At 45.4% G+C, this 21,075-nt stretch overlaps 1 protein-coding gene across 2 annotated transcripts in view; it reads right to left on the bottom strand.

Annotated features, from left to right (window-relative positions):
* Positions 1 to 20,955, bottom strand: part of TEKT1 (tektin 1) — a 28,290-nt gene extending 7,335 nt beyond the window's left edge. Inside the window, exons 1-3 of one of the 2 annotated variants that reach the window (XM_074342518.1) lie at positions 5,118 to 20,955; positions 3,739 to 3,945; positions 1,362 to 1,527 (exon numbers count right to left, since the gene is read on the bottom strand). In XM_074342518.1, coding sequence (XP_074198619.1) covers positions 1,362 to 1,527; positions 3,739 to 3,928 — 356 coding nt within the window. In that variant the 5' untranslated portion in view covers positions 3,929 to 3,945; positions 5,118 to 20,955. The remainder of the gene's footprint in view (positions 1 to 1,361; positions 1,528 to 3,738; positions 3,946 to 5,117) is intronic. The other variant, XM_074342519.1, reaches the window with a different exon arrangement.
* Positions 20,956 to 21,075: the final 120 nt, after the last annotated feature.

Genomic DNA, 21,075 nt, shown 5'->3' with positions numbered 1-21,075 from the left:
TGTGGCAAGGAACGACGGAGATGTGAAAGCAGACAGCATGGTACCTGGCACAGAGCAGCACGTACTCAATCCACTTAGCAACCTCTACATCCTAATCTCCCTTAGGTGTGGACTTGAGCCAACCAGATGTGGGCCTCTTTGAGCATCTGCTACTTCTCTTTGCTTCACAAACTCTCTAATTCTGGCTGTGGGATGGCTGCCTGGGTGCTGCAGAGGGTCCTGGCTAAGCTCCCTGAGGGCACAGGGTTTTCCAGGAGGGAGGAACTGTGGACAGAGCCATGGTGCATTTGGGAAACTGAAGTAGCTCAGCACATCTAAAGCACATCCCGCTGTTGGGAAGAGATACCGGCTTGGAAGGGTCACTGGCGGCCCATCCATGATGAACCTCATTTTCGAAGCTAAGAAGTTTGAACTTTATCTTGAAGGTATTAGGGCATAGGGTTAATGAAAGGATTTGAAGCATGGGAGTGACCTGTGAAAATCTGCATTTGGGAAGGTTCACTCAAAGCCAGTACGGGGGATGCACTTGATGGGAAGGGGCTACGCTGGCAGTGAGAAGACCTATTAGGGAGCTCCGGCCAGGGCTGCAGCAGGGATTAGGTCTGGAAATCAGTATCACTCCAGAGCAGAGAGGATCATTCTACTCACAGGACTTACAAGAGGGAAATTACAATAAAAAGGTACATTTGCACAGTGCTCTCTGGATTACAAAGTGCTTCCGTGTGGCTCTGTGTATGGGAGCAGACTTGTCCTCTAGTAACTGTATCTGCTCTGCCTGCCCCAAATAAAGACCACCATTTCCTGGTATCTATTGATGTGGCCATGTGACTAAACTCTGGTCAATGGGATGCAAATAGAAATTTGAATGCCAAACCCTAATTATCCCTCCTTGTTGGAAGGTAGACATAATGGCTGGAGCTCCAGCTGCCATCTTGAATCATGAGGTAACCTTGGGAGTGAAAGCCATGTGCAGCAGAGCAACAAGATAGAAAAGGTCTGGAAGCCTGACCACTGTGGCAAACCATGCCAACCCTGAATTATCCCAGACTCCTTAAATGTGAGAGACAAAGAAACTACCTCATTTAAGTTCAATGTTATTTGCCAGTTTCTGATACCCACAGCCAAACCTAGTCCTAACTTATATTTGAGTTAAGTTAGTCAAGAGTGGAGTTTGGAAATGAACCAAGCCCAGTGCTCCTTGCATGGTCCAGCACCATGGGCATGCCGAGGTAACTTCAGGCTCTGAAAGAACACATGCTCCTTTGCCTCATTCTAATCCAGCACCTGGCACAGTCAGCTTTTTCCACCCAGCATTTCATTTCTCACAACGGATGATTCATTAGAGGAACCTTCCCTCCTACCTGTATTCCAGGCACTTTTCAGTGATGTGCAAGGGCTCTTTAAAGCTCTCCAGGGCTTTCTCCAATCTGGTCTGATATGCGAGCAGATCTTCAGTTGCATATACAAGCTGCTCAAGTTTGTCATCCAACTCCTTCTTCCAGAACCTGACTTCCTCAAGTCTCTGCTCTGAGGCACACAGAGAAGTTATACCAGGGTTAATCTGGTCCCAGCGCAGCCAACTCTTGGATTAGAAACTTGAAGATTATTGTAAAACTACCTGAGATATTTCCTTTTCTTCTTAGAATGGTGCTACTTGGGGGCATCTTTACCTCTTCGTATTTATAGGAAAGGAAGGAAGGAAGGAAGGAAGGAAGGAAGGGAGGGAGGAAGGAAGGAAGGAAAGGAGTGATGTGATCTTTGTCTCATCTTTGTCCATCTGCCTGAACTTTTGTTCCCCAACTCTTCCCTTGCCCCTCCTCATCCTATGCCCTCTTCTTCTCTTTTAGTATAGTCTTTGGGTCATCTAATCCACACCTCTGGCTTCTCTTACTATCATTATGTGATGACGCCCAGATTTCTACCTCTAACTCCTAAATTCTAACTGGCTACCTACTGAACTGAACCTTCCAAATTCAAGGTCTTCCTCTGGTTTGGTCCAGCTTCATCTCTCTCTCATCTCCATCCTGCTGTTCCCCTCATGGACTCTATACATCAACTTGAACCTCATCAGTACTACATGCATCCTGCCTTTATTATCTGGTCCAAGCTAGCTCCTTGGCTTAGAACAATATCTCCTGGCCTTCTGTTGTTAAAGTTCACTCAAAAATCCAATATATTTGTTATTGAGCACCTACAATATGTCAGGCACTGCACGAGGTCCAGGAGATACAGTAGTGATGCACAGCCTCTGCCCTACTCACAAGCAGTGGGGCAGACGTGTAAACAGATCATTTCAACTCGATGTGACTATTCTAAAAACTCTGTAAAAATGTACAGCAGTGGCTCAAAGGCAGGACGCTGTGGGAGGTCAACAAAGACTTCAGAATTGAGGAGTTATTCAATATGGTCATCAGAATTGAGACCTTGTGTAAGGTCTCTCTGGATGGAGTTGAAAGACATACAAACTAGGGAGGTGTGTTCAGTAAGGTTCTTCAGTGTCGCACTAAGGACACTTATAACAGGCCTTAGAATCTACAGTGGAAGTCTTCCAGCTTCATTCTTCCTCAATGCCATTGTAAAGGCTAATTTTTTAAATGAGTCAAGAATCAATGAAGTTAACATTCAGACCTTGAAAACTTTGTTCTCATATCTATTAAAACATAGTTACTGAAAAAAAAAAAGAATGGTTTATCCTCATTTCTAACACCTACCTATCTGCACAATTATTTAGAACATGCCTGCCTATAGACGGGTATCAGGGGTAAGGATCAACCCATCAGGAGAAGCTTAACATCTAACTTTGCAGGCCTGAAGGAAGCTTTGGTTTCCTGGAGGTTGAAAAACTGGCAGCCCTTAGACCAGATTTTATCTATAGATGTGTTTGTTCATCCTGCTCAGTGTTATAAATACATCAATACAGTGTTTAAAAAATGGGTAAAATTCCATCTTTCTAGATTTTCTTTAAAAAAAAATCATGCAATTTGGCAATAGTGGATCCAAATGGGTTGAAGTTAAGTAGCAGCTGCTTCCTTACATGGAGCATGTTTTCTCCCAGTGTCCGCAGACCCCACCACTCCCTACTGCCTTAGGGTTAGGTCTTATTCAAACCCTTATGGTACCTGTCCAACCCTGATAGACTGTTGAGTTTGTGACCTCTGGTTTATCACTTCTTGGCATTTGGGAGGTTTTGTTTATTTCACTTTATGTTTATTCTTACTTTGCTCATTTAAGAGCACCACCTTTTAAATCATGTTTGCAAGAATGAAATTGTCAAGAGAGCATTACTGTTTTTTAAGACTCAGCTCAAATTTCCTCTCTAGGAAGTTTTTCCCAAACCCCCAGTGCCTTCCCCAGCCCTACTGATTTACCCCTTCCCCCCAGCACCCATCTATATTCTAATTATTAATTTTTGTAGCTTTCTCCTCCTCAATCCAGTAGCCTCTAAAAAACAGAGACTCTGATCATTCTCTGTGATAGTCTCAGTGCTGAGTCCATGGATGTTCTTAGATGCTCAACAGATATGTATCAAATCAATAAAATAGTGAATGATGGCTAGCTGAAAATCAGTGGGTTATCAGTGAACTTAAATATAGAACCTGGAGAATACACATTTCTCACTAATATTTCAAGATAATATGTTGCCACTCCTGAACATGAAATGCAAATGACAGTTTAGAGGCTATACGTCGACAGTATCATCCAGACATGTTCTCAGATTTACCAAGTGCCTTGTCTTACCTAGTTTCTTGTTCACATCGCTCTGAGATTTTCTTGTGGTCTTTTCAATTTCATCCACAAGCCTCTGGCTTTCTGCCACCAGACGCTCGGACCGAGACCTTTGGGCCTCTGCTCTGTGGTACTGGCTCTTGTTAGCAATGTGCCACTCTGAGGGCAGGAATTTGGGTGGAGGTTGTAGTATTTTGGCCATTTGAGGTTTCCAAAGTCCTGGTCAAAAGCAGAATTTCTTTTAGATTCACTGAAAGCAAGTTGTCCTTTTTTTTTTTTTTTTTTTTTTAGCATCGGTTTTTATTAAAGATCAAGAAATGAGCATTACCAGCACCTCATACCTCTGGCCACAATTCTTCACACACCCACCCCCACTACCCTACCATGCAGTGATCACTATTCCAACTTTTAATGCTATAAGTTTGTTTTTCATGTTTTTGAACTCAATATAAATGGAATCACTATGTACCTTTCTATATCTGACTCCTTTCACTCAACATCATGTTCTAAGATTTATCAGTATCACTCAGCTGTAGTTTGTTCATTTTCGTTGAAGTGTAGTATACCATTGGATGAATATACTGATATTTATCTCTGTTTTCTATTATTTGTGGTTTCCAGTTAGGGACTATCATGAGAATGCTATGAATATTCCCATAAATGTTTTTTGGTGAACACATGCATGCATTTTTTATGACTCATTAGAATTTCTGGGTCATAGGGCAGTGTTCAGTTTTAGTAGGGATTGCTAAACAGATGAACTCAGATATGTTTCTAAAAAAATGGACAAACATAACATCTATAAACTGACAATTGGTTATTGAGCCTATTCAGCAGATGAAAGAAACAAAACTTTCCCAGGACAAAGAAAAGGAGAGAACAAGAAGAAGAATGCATGAGGAGTCAGCAGGCAGAGGCCAGCAGCAACAGAGAGACGACTGTTTCACCACCTCATCTGCACACAGCTCTGCCTGTGAGAACTGCCTTCCTCAGACAGGGCTAAAGTCTGCCCCCAGCCACATTCCCTTCCCCAAAATCTGAGCACCTGTCCCTAAAGTCTTCTGGATCTCTAAAGTCTTTGAAATATACAAGGATGTAAATGGGGTCAGATCTGGACCAGGCTGAGCCCCAGGTCACCCAGCACCCTCTGACAACATGGGTCTCCTAATCCAGTCCCTCCTATGGCCCCTACCAAGTTTGTCTGCGTGTGGGACTCAAAATTTAACCCAAGACTCCTGGATAAGTCTGAGTAGCTCCCAGAGAAATCGAAATTAGGGCTAAATGAGGTCGAAATTAAACCCAAATTCGGCCTGATCCCAGTGGGCACGAGACTTTAGGTAGGTCTGAGGCTACAGTAAAGGGTTGATGGGGTGGGGCCGGGGTTTACTTACCTCAAGGACAGAACTACTACGCAACTTCAGGGTGGGAGGCTCCTTACCCTAGCTGGAGCTCGGGGCTCTTGTAGAACTGGGAGGTAAACAGCACGGTCTCCATGGCAACCAATGACGCGTTACCAAGGCAAAGGGGGCGCGGTCTAGTGCGAAGCAGCATCGCTGGAAGATTCTGCGCAGGCGCGAGTTCTGTGTTTTCCCAGCTCTGGAGACACAGGAATGTGGCCTGGGAGAGCTCGGACCAGATGCTCGGCCGTCTCAACCTACCACGAAGAGGCGGGACACCAAGCAGGAGACAGCGACCAAAACCCCTAGCTAGGAGTCCGGAGTTCTGCGGCTGGGTCACCTCCGGCCGCACTGCTCTCACTGGATCTGGGACTCCCCAGGTGTGCTTCAGGGTTGGGCTGGACGGTGTCTCCACGTCCGTCCTCGCAGCCGTCGGCTGGCCCGGGACCACTGAGCCACAAACCTGGCGCTACAGGGAGTTAGGCGCGAGAGATTCCTGGGTTTGCCGCGGCTGCGAGGGGGTTGAGAGGAGGTGGGCGGAGGAGCCGGTCCTCACACCCTAGGCCTGCCCCTCAGAGGACAGACTAGGGCGGTGGCCGGACTCAGACTAGGAGTCAGGAGTAGTTTTTACATCTACAAAAGGAGTGGATTGGAGCTCCCAGACTGAGAGTAGTGTTCAGAGTATGTTTTTTATGGTTATAATATTGGTAAGGCACTAATACGTAGAAAATAAAGGAATTACACAGTCTGGGGGGACATGCAGATTGCTGGCCTAGGTCCTTGTCCACACGGCCTGAAATGAAGAAAATGGGTATTCAAATCTCCCGCCCAAATGGCAAACCGGCAGCACCGTCCTTTATGCCAGCCAATCAAAGGCAGCCTCCCTCTAAGGGCAACCAGTCAGAGGAGGCTTTGCCTCGTGTAGCCCGCCCCGTTAACATCTCGCGAGCCCTTCGTTAGCGCCTGGGGAAACCACGAAGCGTCATGAATATTAAACACGTGGCTGGTCCAGGTGTGCGCCCAGGATCTCGTGTTGCATATTCATATTCCGCGCCCCTCAGAGGAGGGGCTACTTTCGGAGCGAAATTGCCCCGCCCCACCCACACCCCAGCAGGAGAGTCCCCAGTCTCGGCTGCTGGTGGGTGTGCAGGGAGTGGAGCCCGGGTTTCCCACCGGGGGAAGGGCCCGAGCCCCAGCCCCAGCCTTGGGTTGCATTCACAAGGACACCTGAAGAAGGTGGTCCGGCTCCTGAGTGCGTGGGGTAGGCGGGTCTCCTTTCCTACTTAGGCGAGAAAAAGGGGCGGCAACCTGGAGCGAAATAACCCTGAATGGTTTCCTTTGGAGGCCCCGACCCTGGGGTCCCCCCACCGCAGGTTACAGGAAGGGAAATTTCTTGGACCTGCTAGGAATATGATAGAATTTGTCAAAGTACATGAAATTAGCTGTATGAATTATGATCATGGGTCGCCATTGTATTTTGCATCCGTACACAGATTTAATCCTCCCCCCTCCCCCATGGGGTGGAGGGAACTAGAAAAACCTTGAGACCCTTACCAAAGAACTAATGTTTATGGTTGAGTCCTGCCAGCTGGGCTCTCCTCCGCTGCTTCTGCCCTCTGAAATGACTAAACTTGGAGGCTGTTGCATCTCTTAATACACTTAAAAAAAAAAAAAGAAAAGAAAAGAAAAGAAAAATAAAAAAGAAAAAAAGAACTCTCTTTCAACTGTTTATTTTATAGTTTAAGTGTAATTGCAACTATTTGAAAATATTTTCAAAAGAAAAACCTTATTTTGCACCCACACAGGCCAGCAAAGGAATGAGTCCAATCAAGTGTGGAACAGCTTATTATCAATAATTACTCAGTGTATCTGGCATCAGTATTGGGTAGGGAATAAGAGAATGTAAAGCAGATATACAACTCAAGACTTAGAATTTGCTAAATTAGTAAGTGGACAGCCAAAGCTTATATTCAGAGTTAGGAATCCTCAGGCAAGGCGCATTTGAGTTTTAAGTGATTCTGAGATTTTTGTTGGTCGGAATAAAACTATGTTTCCCAAATTTCAGTCAGTCTAGTACCAACTTCTTCATTTTTGACATATCCATGTACCACCTGTAAAATTATTTTGATATTTTTCTTCAAACACACTCATATCTACATGTAAGCAAAATTATTTTAAAAGGCGTCCCTACATCACACCCATAAACAGAAAACTGGTATCACTTGCATGAGAGAGTAACCACTAAAATAAATAAAATGAAACAAGATGACATAAAATGTAACATGGATTAAAAACAGTGAGATAATGGAAGCCACCTAACAGCTGACTGGATAAAGAAGATGTAGTAGATGTATACAATGGAACACTACTCAGCCATAAAAAAGAACGAAAATTCTGCCATTTCCAGCAACATGGATGGATCTGGAGATTGTCATTCTAAGTAAAGCAAGCCAGAAAGAAAGAAAAAATGCCATGTGATATCACTTATATGTGGAATCTAAAAAAAAGACAAAGAACTTTTACAAAACAGAAACAGACTCACAGACATAGAAAACAAATTTATGGTTACCAGAGAGGGAAGGGGGTGGGAAGGGATAAATTGGGAGTTCAAGATTTGCAGATACTAACTAATATATATAAAATAGATGAACAACAATTCCATACTGTATAGCACAGGGAACTATATTCAATATCTTGTAGTAACTTATGGTGAAAAAGAATATGAAAACAAATATGTATATATGTTCATGTGTGACTGAAGCACTATGCTGTACACCAGAAATCAACACAACATTGTAAACTGACTATATTTCAATAAAATATATATATACAAAAAAGAGAAACACAACAGGTTTTTGTGTATTGATTTTGTATGCTGCAACTTATTAATGTTCTGTAATGACTATTTCTTAATGTTCTATTTAAAAGTATAGTTCAGTACCATATATGGAATAGACAGACAACGGAGTCCTGCCGTATGACACAGGGAACTGTATTCAATATTTTCCAGCAGCTCTTAGGAGAGTATGAAGGGGAACATGCATATATACGTGCAGCTGGGTCCCTGTGCTGTGAGCCAGGAATTAGCGCAGCATTGTGGATCGACTATACTTCAATAAAATTTTTTTTAAAGTACAGTTCAGGATGCTAAACATACATTTATTGTTTATAAATACCTATCTACTAGCGTTTATGTGGGCCAAACAAAGTCTGATTGAGCCAAACCCTGGAAAATGTAATTATTCTTTTACTATATGGTCATGACCTTGTGCATCTGATCGTTTTCATAGGAACTGCTGTTGAGTCTTGGCAGATACCATCGAGTACTTCTCAGAATGTGGGCGACCCTCCAGTAATCGCATCAGAACCTCTCCAGGGGGAACTTGGTCAAGGATGGATTCCCAGGCCCCATCATCAACCTGCTGGATCAGAACTTAGGTTTAAGAAATGCTGCCCCTTCGTGGGGCTTGCTCGGTCCTACCAGTGGTCTTCCCTGGCGTTTCACTTTTCCACAGGAAACAGAACATAAACCTCAAATTGTCCTTGCACTTGGACCAGTTCCCTTTGTTGATCTGATACAAGAATAGCTTTTTGTGCTGCAACACCGAGTTTGTTGAATAGACCCCTTGTGTCTTAGGAGAAGAAATTTAGTGCTTCATTGCTCACCGTCACTGCAGGCCCTGGTAGCTCTGAGGATAAACCAGCTTGGATTTCACCCTGGAGGATTAGCATTTCATAGAACACACAAAGCTCCTTGAAAGTCAAGATGAGGCAGGGCAAAGTGTGCACTGGGCTCTTTGCGTGGTTGGTTTCTTGTCTTGAGCCACTTGTCAGGCACAGCGACTGAAGGTGCTGAATTGGATGAAGCAGTAACATTCAAGAGTCAAACCAGCTGCAAGATGCTCCCTGGTGGGTGGAGCAAAGGCTGCTAACCCACCTCCTGCCCTTTCCACAATTAACTCCACACCTGGGATTGTAGGGAAGGAAAAGCTTTTCCTCTACCCACTTATGTTCTGTCTCTGGGGACATGCAAATTAAACTGACAACGCGTAGAAGAAAATAAGTACAATTTTTATTGATGTTAATATGTTTGTGTGCATGGGAGCTTCCCCAAAAAAGAAGTGAAAACTCAAAGAAGCAGCTAGACATGGGGGCTTATATACCATTTTAACAAAGGGCAATACACTGTGGAGAAGTGACTAGACAAAGGGAAGGAGACCTGGGCTTCTAGGGGTGATAAATTCTGGAAAAGTGACTAGGAAATGTATGGGGAAACTAATGGACGATAAGGGTTATTTTAGTGAGGTCTGCCTATGCAGCTCCATCTCAGTGTGACCCCAGTCTCTAGTGCTAAAAGTTAGTCTCTTCTTCATGAGACAGAGGGACACATTCCTTAAAGGAAAATCCATGCCCTACTTTTAGGCAGATAAGGGGAGGGCAGAGAACTTTTCCTGGATCTGCTGTTTCTCAGTTACCTTCATCTCAAAATAATCCTAGTGCCAACATGGCATATTTTGGGGCAGCATATTCTGAGCCCTTCTGGGATCTTCAGCACATCCAGCTGGGGAGAAGTTGGACAGGAGCTGGCACAAAAGGATGATTTCAGGCAGTTTCTTGGGAATTCTAACTGCACCCCCTATCCTGTGCAGAACAACTGGCTTGTTCTCCCTACTCCTCCAGAATTGCTGTGGACTAATTTGAGAGCAGCCCTCTGAACCCAGAGAACCACGACAGTGGGATGGATGTGCCCACGTGGTGGAACAGCTCTGCGAGAAGGTAGAAACTTAGATGGTGAAAACCAAGCCTTACAGTTCAAAGGACTGAAAAATAAATCATGAGTAATTTTTTTAAAGTTTCCTGAAGTATGCGGATAAGTCCTATCTTCAAATGAGCCTAATACTATGAATAATAAACAAACGGACTCCTATTTAAAATCTAAGCAACCTAACGCAAGGAAATCATTATGTTCCACTAGAGGGCCCTGTGGTAACAATCTCGCAACTAGCTTATAAAATAACAGGCTCATGAGAAACGAGGGAGTCTGGGATTCGTTTATAAATTTGTGATGAGTACTGCTTTTGAGCCGAAACAAAAATCAAATGCCACTTTTACCACGGGGGTTTGTCTATGTGATGCGGAAACTACTCAAGGAGGTTTTTTTTTTCTTTCTTTTTTTAAGTCAGAATGACATTAAAAAAAAATCAAGTTGACAGGTTGAACAAAACAGAATTGCTTTCATTAGTTGCTATGTTGTTCTGTTGCTATGTGGTCTGGTAGAAGCTACAAACATAATCAAGGAGATCACATTTCCTCTGCCTCAGCCGTTTGAAAAGTTTCATCCCCCCTAAGAGTCCTCATCTCCAGTTGTGCTCGAAGCAACAGAGTTTGCCCGAGGGTTTAACTTGGGAAAGATAATCAGAGTTACAGCTGGCTTTTTTTGAACGCTGAGCACCAGGCTGGGCACGTCACAGTGGATTAGCTCTTTAATCCCCACAGCAGGGCTCTGTGTTAGGACCTATTATTATCATCTCCTTTGGACGGAGGAGGAGGCTGAGGCCATGGAGGATTGAGGGCTTACCCACGGGACACTGCTAATTGGTGGCAGAGCTGGGATTCAGACTGGGGCAGACTGAATCTAGATGCCACCTCTGAGCTATTTCCAGGCAATTCATGGCAAGGGCAGAACTAGAACCCAGCTCTCTTTGTCACAAATTAAAGAGTGACTTGAATGTTGAAAAAGATGTGTATGGGCAAGAATGGGTAGAAGCAAACTTTAGAAGAGGGCTGAGGAGAAAGACACACAGTGTCTGGGTTTGCAAAGAGATGGGTTCACGCCAAGAAGCAAGAACGTTCTGGCTGAGCCGGGATGCCCCATGTATGCCAATTCTGCACAGTACACGAGTGGCCGAGACCAGAGGGACTGCCCCTCCGCCTCCTCAAAATCCAGAGCCTGAGACCCAGGGGCTGGTGGACCTCCCAGGAGAAGCTCACAGAAGACTGCTCTTGCTTTTGGACACAGAACAGAATAGTTAGGAGTTCACCGAAATCCCCAGAGCCCTTAGTCAAGTACATTCCAAACTGTAATTGTACTTCGGTACTCAAATACAGGCACTGTGCTAACGCACATTTCTCTTGTCCTAGTTCACTGAATCTTCATAACAACCCTCGGAGGGCAGTCCATCATCTGGGAATTTGATGTGCTGGGCCCTCATGGACAGCACGTGTGGATTATGAGCGAGAAGATACATCCTGCACACAAATTGAGTATTTTAACTGCCCTCCCTTTTCTTTGAGCGATACAGCAAATTCTGTTATTAAAATGCAACCCACTTCTTAGGAAGCATGGCAGACGGCTGACTTCCCACTTCCAAGGCCTTCCTAAAATGGCAGCAAAGGAATAAAAATAAATACATATAAACCTATAAGGGAGAAAATGGGAGAAGAGACAGCATGGCTAAGACAGTCCCACAAACATTTGGAAGATGGAGAGGTGGATGGCTGATTTGGTGGAACTGGGGACCACTCTCTGTGTCTCTGCAGACAAGGAGACCAACCAGCAGAAGGGGGTTGGCTCTGTTGAACTCTAAGTTCAGGGGACTTGGAGGACCAAGGTCTCCAGAAGCTGGGAATGAGGCCTGGCACGAAAACTGGGGGCTAAAGGGCATGTGAGGGGGTGGTTAGACCTCCTTCTGCTTTTGAAAATGAACAGGCATCACAGGCAGGCTCACCCCAGCCCTCTCCACACCCCCATCGTGCCCCTCCCACCTGCACTGCCGGCAGATCTGAGAAGTTCTCTGGATAACTGATGGCTTCAGAGAAAAGAACTCTGATGTCTGACATTTTGGAGTCACGCCCCCATTGAAAAGGCTCAATTACCTTGTACTAAGTCCTTCCCATTGACAAACCCAGCCACTCCTTCACAGCCTCTATTCATCTTTTTAGTGAATCGGGTTTAGACAAGAATGGGCAGCCCAGGATCATCAAATATTTGAAAGACAGGGACCCAAACAAGCAGGAGAAAGGAATCTAGAGGAAACAGAGCTGATGGGAGCAGGAAAAAAATGTGAAAAAATAAAAGTTCTTTAAATAATTCCTTCAGAGAAATAAAATAAGATGCTACAGTCATTAAAGAAGAGTAGGATGTTATTTTTAAGGGAATTAATGAGAAAACAAGAATGAGATTTTGGAAATATTTAAAAAGGAGAGTAAGAAGAAAATACTTAAAAGAAAGTTCGAGAGGTAATGTAGAATAAGAGTTCAAGAGGTTTAAAAATAATAATAATTGAGGAAAGATAAGAATGAGGACCAGTCCAGGAAGTCCAATTTCCAACTAGTAGGAATTCAAGAGAGAACAGGGGAAAAGAGAAACGGGAGGAAGGAAGTTCTAGCAAAAACAATACCATTTTCCAGAACTGAAGGACATGAATCTCCAGATTGAAAGGTCCCACTAAGTGCCTGACATCATGAATAAAGATTCGCACCAAGATATGCCAGCACAAATTTCAGAAGACCCTGAATAAGGAAAAGATTTTCAAAGCTTCCAGAAAAAAAAAAAAAAGTACAGAAAATCAGAATGGCGTTAGACGTCTAAATAGCCACAAAGATGTTAGAAAATAATGGAGCAGTTCCTTTGAACTCCTGTGTGAGAATGATTTTCAGCCTGGAAGACTTGTAACTGGATGATCAATGAAGTATAAAAGTAGAATAAAACATTTCAAACATGCAAGGATTTAAATTTTACCTCACACATGTATCTTTTCTGAAATAGCTACTGCAGGATGTGTGCCAACCAAATGGGAAAGTAAATTAAGAAAGGAGTTGTGGAACTAGAATTCATGGGATTCAATACAGGAAGGCAGTGAAAGGAAATGCCAGGATGACATAGAGAGGGGACCAGAAGGGAGGCACTCAAGGAATAAAGAAAAGGACACGTTTGAGGACATAGAAAATAGTATCCAGAAATGCTGATGCACTTGGGGAAAAAATTAGTGATTGGTATATGGAATGCTAAGCAAATAAAAAACAAAAAGTAATGATTAGTTCTGGAAATAAAATAAAAGAACGACTCATGTAAAGGGTTTAAAATAGAAATGAGCCTAGTGCATCTGAGGACTAGCAAGAAGAGTGGAGCCGGAGCAGAATTAGGGGGAGAAGAAGACTGGGGGATGATGTCAGAGAGATAAGAGGGACCAGGATGTGAAGGCTCTGCAGACTACTGTGAGGACTTTGAGTGAGATGGGCACTGCCGCAGGGTTTTGTGATCTGACTCACATGTTAGCAGGAAACTTCTGCCTGATGTGTGAAGAATAAACTATAGCAGGGAGAAAGGTAGAAGTAAGATGCTATTGCAGGGTGAGGGTATAGCTCAGTGGTAGAGCGTGTGCTTAGCATGCATGAGGTCCTGGGTTCAATCCCCAGTACCTCCATTAAAAAAAAATAAATAAATCTAATTACCTCCCTCCCCCCCCAGAAAATAGAAAAAAAGAGATGTTATTGCAGTTAGAAGGCTAGTACAGTGATCCAATCATGATGGCCCAAGAGGATTGATGGTGGCTTGGACCAGGATTGGAGGTGTTAAGAAGTGAGTGGACTCTGGGTACACTTGGAAGGCAGAGCCAAAATATTTCTTGACATAACAGATGTGAGGTGTGAAAGAAGAAGTCAAGAGTGGCCCCAAGATTTTTGGTCTGAGCAACTGGAAAGATGAAGGGGCAGTCAAATGAGATGAGGAGACCGAAGTTGAAGCAATGACCCTGTTACCCCTTGTTGAACCAATCCCAACTTAGTGGCATAAAACAACCACCATCGTCTATTTATTATTAGCTCTCGTGGTTTTGGGGGTTGACTGGGCTCAGCTGCACATGTCTGACTTGCTGGTTGGACTAGAAGATTAGGATAGCTGGAGGACGGACCAGGTGGGGCTCTTCAGACATCCGTATCTTCATGGTCTCTGTCCCTTTCTCTCTCTCTTTCTCCCTCTCTCTGTCTCCCACCGTGGTGTCTCGACATGCTCTCTCCATCATGGTGGCTTCAGAAGAGCTGGACTCCTTACATGGTTTCCCAGAGCTCCACAGGGTGTGTCCCACAACAGAGAGGGAAGCCACATCGCCTTTTATGACCCAGCATCAGAGGCAGCACAGCATCTCTGCAGCTACATTCTACTCCTTAGAATCAAGTCACCATATTCAAGTAGGCAGGGGATCAGTTTCCTCTCTTGATGCAAGGAGAGTCCAAGGATTTGTGAACATGTTTTAAAACCACCACAGCAGGTTTGGGGAAGAAGATAAGAATTTGGTTGGGGAGAAATCTGAGTTGAACACTATTTGCACAGTCATAACCAAGTGAACAGTGACCATTGCTTTGACCAAAAATTGTGATGTGACCACGTTGGGAGAGTGGGGGGACTGACTGGGAGAAAGTAATGGGGTCATGGTGTGGAAGAAGCACATTCTTACCTCCCATTGTGGGAGGTCAAGGGATGTATTCAAAGGGAAAATCGAGAGAGAAGAGTGAAACAATGTCAATTAGAAATAGAGCGATAAATACAAAGGGAAATAGAATAAATAACTGTAAGGATGGGTCCTTCTGGGGAGCAAGAGGGGGTGAGGGTGTGGGCGGGGAAAGGGCTAGGGCTTTTCAGTGTGTCTTTTAGTACCATTTGACTTTTTAATCTACATACATGTATTACGTTGATAAAATAGTTTTTTAAAGGATGTAGGTTTTGTTTTACTGAAATCAATTTTTTTTAAAAATAAAGGAAAAAATACCCAATCATAGGGCAAGGGCAATTTCAGAAAACACCCCAACCCAGTCCCCTTTCCACTCTGTGCCTTGTCCTTCAGGTCTCTGGCCTGAAAGAGGGCTGAGACCAACACAGGGCACCATTCACATCTTGCTGTCCCAGTGAGGACCGCTGTCCTCTCAAGATCATCTCACTAATCCCCCCTCCCCATCCCTTCCACGCTGGTGGTGCAGAACTGATGCTCACCTGAAAGAGGAGAAAACTATGGCTCCATGAGTTTACATAGTCATTTAAAGTATGGACTAGAAGGGGGGTCTTCTGGTTTATGGTGGTGTGGTCTCTCCAGGCTAAACACGGTGGTTGCCATCACTGTAGGCGATACTGGAAGGTGGAAGGGGGGCAGGGGAGAGAGGGAGGGCATGTTCTTGGAAGGGAAGTCCATCCCTCTAAATTAAGTGCATTATTTTTCCCGAATAAAAACACACCTGTCATGAAATCCACTGCCCCAAAAGATACTTGATACAGCAACTGTGATGGCCCCTGGCTGAAAATATTCTGTTTCCCCTTAGTCACTCTCCTTGGGTAGCGTAAGCCTGAGGATAAAGTAACAGAAAGAAACAAACAGATCTCCTTTGGAATGAGATTCCTAGGCCCAGACGAAAACTGCAGTGACAGGGTAGGGGACACAGTTCTGGACAGAACCTTGAGTTTTTCTCTGGAGAATCAGTGCCTCTCGGGGGGTGGGCCTGGTTGTGCTTAGAGCCCAGCTCTGCTCCGGGAAGCGGGGGGCGGAGGGCGGAGGGAAAGCCACAGTGGGAGGCAAGACCCTTGTGAATCAGCTTCCCCTTCGCAGACCTGCTTCAGTTCCATCCAAGCCTTTAATAGAGGGATAAAGTGGCCTGGCGTCCCCCAAAGTTGCCAACGTGCAATGCGATGGGAACCGGGACAGCGGAGTGGTGTCAACATGTGGGCAGATGATCTATCCCAGTCCAATCAACAGAGCCTCCCTGAGCACCTACTGTTTGCAAAGTCTGTCCAAGGCTGGGATGGCAGGGGGAAGGGGGATGAGCACACAGCCCTCTTTCTGCCCCCCAGGGAATCCATGCATAAACTTGGCAGTGGTTTGCTCTGTGATTCTGCCATGTGCCATGTGGTTAATGCAATTTGCTTCGCCTCACTAGGACGGATCTGATGCTGTACTCTGCTGCAGGCGGGGTTTCAGTCACCGGAAGGTGCTGCCCTGGGGGTCATTCAGGGAGGTATGGAGGCGGGGTGGGGGGGTGGTTGGCCATGGTCTGCTTTCCCACCCCGTCCCCCACCCCGCTTTGCTTTCTGACCAGTGCAGCAGATCCCCGCGGTGTTCTCAGCACTCATCCGTTCTAACCGAACGTGATTTTCTTTCTTTCCAGGCTCTGCTAATGACCCAAGGGAAGGAAACCTTCCCAGTGGACTCTCCATGACACTAATTCCCATTCCTCATCCAAGGCAGGGATGCTGCCCTCTGGGGGCTGAAATCTGAACCTCTTAACCCATGGTGGTTCCAGTTCAAGCCTGGAGAAGCTCAGTGACAGCCTGTTCCCTTCGCCTCCATTTAGCAACATCTGCTCCACAAACAAACACCTGACTCTGCTCTGCCCGCTGCCGGTCAGGAGTCTCCTGCGATTGGAACTGAAGCAATGCTGGGTTAGCACGTCCCGCTGGAAGGAGACGCAGCGGCACCTGATTCATTCTGAAAGGAAGCCCTTAACCTTCAGAAACTTGGGCCGGGGCCGAGGCGCCCAGAACAGCCAATTCATTCAGCCCATTCCTCCTGTGCTCGCCTGGCACAGAGCATCTATTCAAAAAATACTCATGAAGCACCTACTGTGTGTCAGGCTCTTGTTAGGTCATGGGCACCCAGTAGGGAGCCAGGCCCGCTCTCTGACCTCCTGGTGCTTACAGTTCAGTGACAAGAGTGGTGAGTGAGAGGACAGAGTAAGTTTATGGCGCTCTGGGAACAGAGATGGTGGAGGGCCGTCCATGAAGGCCTCCCAGAGAAGGTGATGTTTAGAGTGAGCTCTGAACATGAAGGATTCAGGTGAACAGTGGGGGACAAAGGTAAAGGTGAGAGTTGGAGCCAGGTTAGGTGGTCTTCAATGCCCTGATGAGGAATCGCTTATCTTACGGGTGACAGGAATCCATTCAGTGGAGGTGGTGATGCAGTCAGATTTGCACTGGAAGATCTCCCTGGTGGCCCTGCACAGAGGATGGGTTAGAGAAGGCCATGAATGGAGGCCTGGAAGCCGGCTTAGGAGGTAATTGTTCTGATCACGTGTTTCCATGCATGAGGTCCTGGGTTCAACCCCCAGCACCTCCATTAAATAAACACATAAATAAGCAAATAAACCTAATTACCTCCCTCCAAAAAAACAAACAAAAAGTAACTTAAAAACAATTTTTAAAAAAGCACCCTTTTCAGCTCCTGTCTAATCACAGAATCAGGCAAAAATCATCAGTCAATAATCCTAAAAGTGTCGAGGGACGGGACACTGACATGGGATACGCACATGGTCTCAAGAACATCACTCACAGATTTCTAACTAATTACCGGGGGAGAGACGGCAGGGGAGAGGTCTGCTGGAGCCCCTTCACCATGCCACCAACCCTCCCGTGGCCCACAGTGGGCAAACCTGCCGCCTGTTCTCCTGATGGGCGCCACAGGATACCCATCACCTGGGCTGTATTGGTGCCAAACACGTTTCACCTGAATCTCCTCAGGAGGTGACCAGCAAGAGCGGAATGGGGAACAGTCTGAGGCATCCGGCCTGGGCTCTTCAAAAGAGTTAGGTGAAAAATAGTAAACAAAAAGTGGAGAGACCATTCTAGATGAAAAGAGATTAAAGAGACATAACCATCACATGCAGTGTGTGAACTCTGATTGGAACCTGGAGTTTGAAAATTCTTTAACAGCCATAAAAGACACGTGGAAACAGGGAAATTTGAATGTAGTCTGTACATGAGGTGAATAAATGTTCGATTTCCTGGGCGTGCTAACATACTGTGCTTATGTGGGAGAATGTTCTTATTCTCACGAGATACCTGCTGAAGGATCTAGGGCTGAGTGTCAGGATGTCGGTACCTTACTTCCAAGTGGCTCAGAGAAACGGAGAGAGACAGGACACAAACATGGCAGACTGTTGTCAAGGCAAAGGCACACACAATGTTCACTGAACTCTCCTTTCAATTTTCTGTGAATTTGAGGATTTTCAGAATAAAACCTTGGGGAAAACTAACAGCTCTGATGCTCCAGGACACTCAGTAGAAATCTTGAGGCTTCACGGGCGAGGGTTTTGCAAATGCTTGGTTCACGATGCATGAAAGGACAGTCGGTCCACGATGGCCAGGTACAAGGTGACTTTCAGGTCCCTGGCATGGATGAAGGGTAGTGGTTATGTCGCTATTTGCCGAGGTAGCAAACATTGGAGAAGGAACCAGTTTTAGAGGGAAAAGGGAGTATAAAACATTCAATTTGGACATCCAGACTTCCAAAGCCACGCCAGCCCTGGGTTATGAACCCCTGATGTAGAAGACAGAGCACAGAGCATAAGACACAGCACAGGGGAGCAATGGATGGAGAGAAAGGAAGCTATGATGGAGACTAACAGGTAGGGGGAACCTGAGAGTTTGGGTCAAAGATGTCAGGAAGGGGGGGGTCCAACAATGCACCTCTACGGAGACATCAAACACACTCAGGACACTTGTAACTGTGAATGATTAAAAACTGGGTTTGTAAAACATACAGATTTTGCCCCTGCCTGTGTGACAGCAGTGGGTCAACTCAAGGGACCAGGGGAGAAAGTCAAGATGCACCCAAATACTATTTGGCATCTGTCAGGTGTTAGCACCCATATCACCTGCCCTGATTCAGAGCCTCCATCAGCTCTTTATTGTACCTGGTCAGACCGTCTCCCTCCCACAGAGGCTGCCTGGGTGCCCCAGAGAGCGCAGCATTCTTGGCCCCCTCCTTTTCTTGTTTGGTGCTTTCTAGGGAGGAGGCAAGCCTGAGTGTTCTTTCAAAGGGCAATAGGGGGCTGTTTGATGTCAAAGCAAGTCCAAGACCTGCGAGATAAGAGATCAAAGGCTCTGAAAGCAAGCCTCAGCCAAATCTTAAAAGCAAGAGAGATCAAGATGGAAAATAACCCTACCAAGAACATGCATCGTTCAGCAAGAGCAGAGGATCGTGTGGGTCCTGAAAGCGTAGCTAGGAAACAAAGAGGAAACAAGCTGGTCCCACCGCAAACCGACCATCACAATCAGCATTTTTAGCCTGCCAGCCAATTGTCTGGCATCTCTCAGGCCAGGGATGGCAGAAAATGTCCTCTCATGCTTGTCTCCTCCAGTTACAGAGCACTGACCACTGCAACGGTGAAAGCTGAGAACTTCATCTGACACATTTGCGAAATTCATTGGCCTTCACAGGCTGTTCCCCAAACACCTGGCCTGAACGTTCTCCTCTAACCAGCATACACAATATCATATTCAGAAAGTGCTCATAAGCTCTCATTTGCCTTGAAAAATCTCCGTCAGCTGTCAGAAAAAGCCAAAACCCCTCTTGGCTCCGGCAACACATTCACTTTGGGGAAACACACAAGCCAATTTGGTCAGACCCAATAAGTTTTAACCAAATCCAGGTGAAGGAATCTACCTGGAAAAGCAGGAGAATCTTATAAGCAGCTCTGAGAAATAATTCTCAGGAGAGAGATGGAAAAAAAAAAAAACCCAACCACATGAAACCATTTGTACCATGGTAGGCAACTCAAAATCAAATTTCACAAATGGGAAATGTCGTGTAAGCCTGATCTAAAAGGATGGTTTCCAAATGTCTTGAGATTGTGCAGCCCTCTTGTATCCAGCCCCGCTCCCTCACCTTGGAAGCCTCAGGCTTTAGTCCTGGAGGTAATCAAGTTTTAAAACCCCTTAAAGCTGATGAGCCCTGGTCTCCCCCTTCCTCCCAAAACACAGATAAGAACATCACAGAACCTACTTTAAAAATATCTAGTCTGTGTTTATTCTGAATGCGAGACATGACAGACACCCTCCCTCAAGTTTAAGAGAAGTTTCTAAATCCAGCAGGACATGCTGTTTTATGTGCAGAGGTGCAGCCCCCGTCTGCAGTTCAGGGGAGTTCCACTGAACACGCATGAGGACTCGTAATGTATAGGCAGGCTTTTTATAGATAGAGCCCTTGTGTTCCCAAATTGGCTTTAGGTTTGAAACCCTAAGCTTCAGTATGAAAAAAAGACCAGGCGCTGTGTCTCTGCTAATAATAGAGCTCACCTTTCCCGAGCCTCCGAGAGATGAGAGCTGGAAAGGGAGTGGTTCCCACTGTGGGAGTATCCAAAGGCTTGAACGAGGGCTGCAGCCTGAACAAACAAATCTGCCGAAACTACGCTATGGCTCACCCACCTGGCATGCTCTGCTGTGTTCCTCCCGATACCCCCCGAAGAGCTCTGTCCCCCAACACAAGGGACCACAGGTGACTCTGAGAAGGCACACACATGCTGGTGTTTAGAACCCACTGCATGGGCTGAAGATGCCTATTAGCTCCTTAAAGGGAACTTCTCCAAGTTTATAGCTAAAACCCAACTCCATTAGAAAATGCTTCTTGAATAAGAATAAGCTAATGGCAGTGGCTTTATAGAGTCTCAAGATATTCTACTATAAATAAACAACAAGGACCTACTGTAGAGCACAGGGAACTATATTCAATTTCTTGTAATAACATATAATGGAAAATAATCTGAAAAAAAAAGTGTGTATATGTATAGCTGAATCGCTTTGCTGTACACCTGAAACTAACATTGTAAATCAACTACACTTCAAAAAAAATTAAAATAAAAAGATGTTCTACTAAAAGCCTACCACCAAACAGCTGTGAAAATAAACCAGCGCCCCTCGAGGGGCTCCCCCACGTGCGGGACCACCCCACTGCTGGTCACAGATCTGTCAGTCAACATCCAGGGGACAGATCTGTGAGGGGGAACTTTATGTCCACACTCCTTCGATGACATGGAGATGGGTGGCTGACCAGCAAAGACAGAAACAGAAAATGTGAGTTTCAACTTTCTGGGCAGTGATTTGGGTACAGAAATAGTCAAGGGGGGACTTAAGTAGATTTTCATTCGGAATGTGTGCGAAATCTCTTACTCCCAGGTCCCCCATCTCCCAACA

This window comes from Camelus bactrianus, chromosome 16 (genome assembly GCF_048773025.1).
Source record: "Camelus bactrianus isolate YW-2024 breed Bactrian camel chromosome 16, ASM4877302v1, whole genome shotgun sequence".
Taxonomy (NCBI): Eukaryota; Metazoa; Chordata; class Mammalia; order Artiodactyla; family Camelidae; genus Camelus; species Camelus bactrianus.
This window is presented reverse-complemented; position numbering and strand designations above follow the sequence as displayed.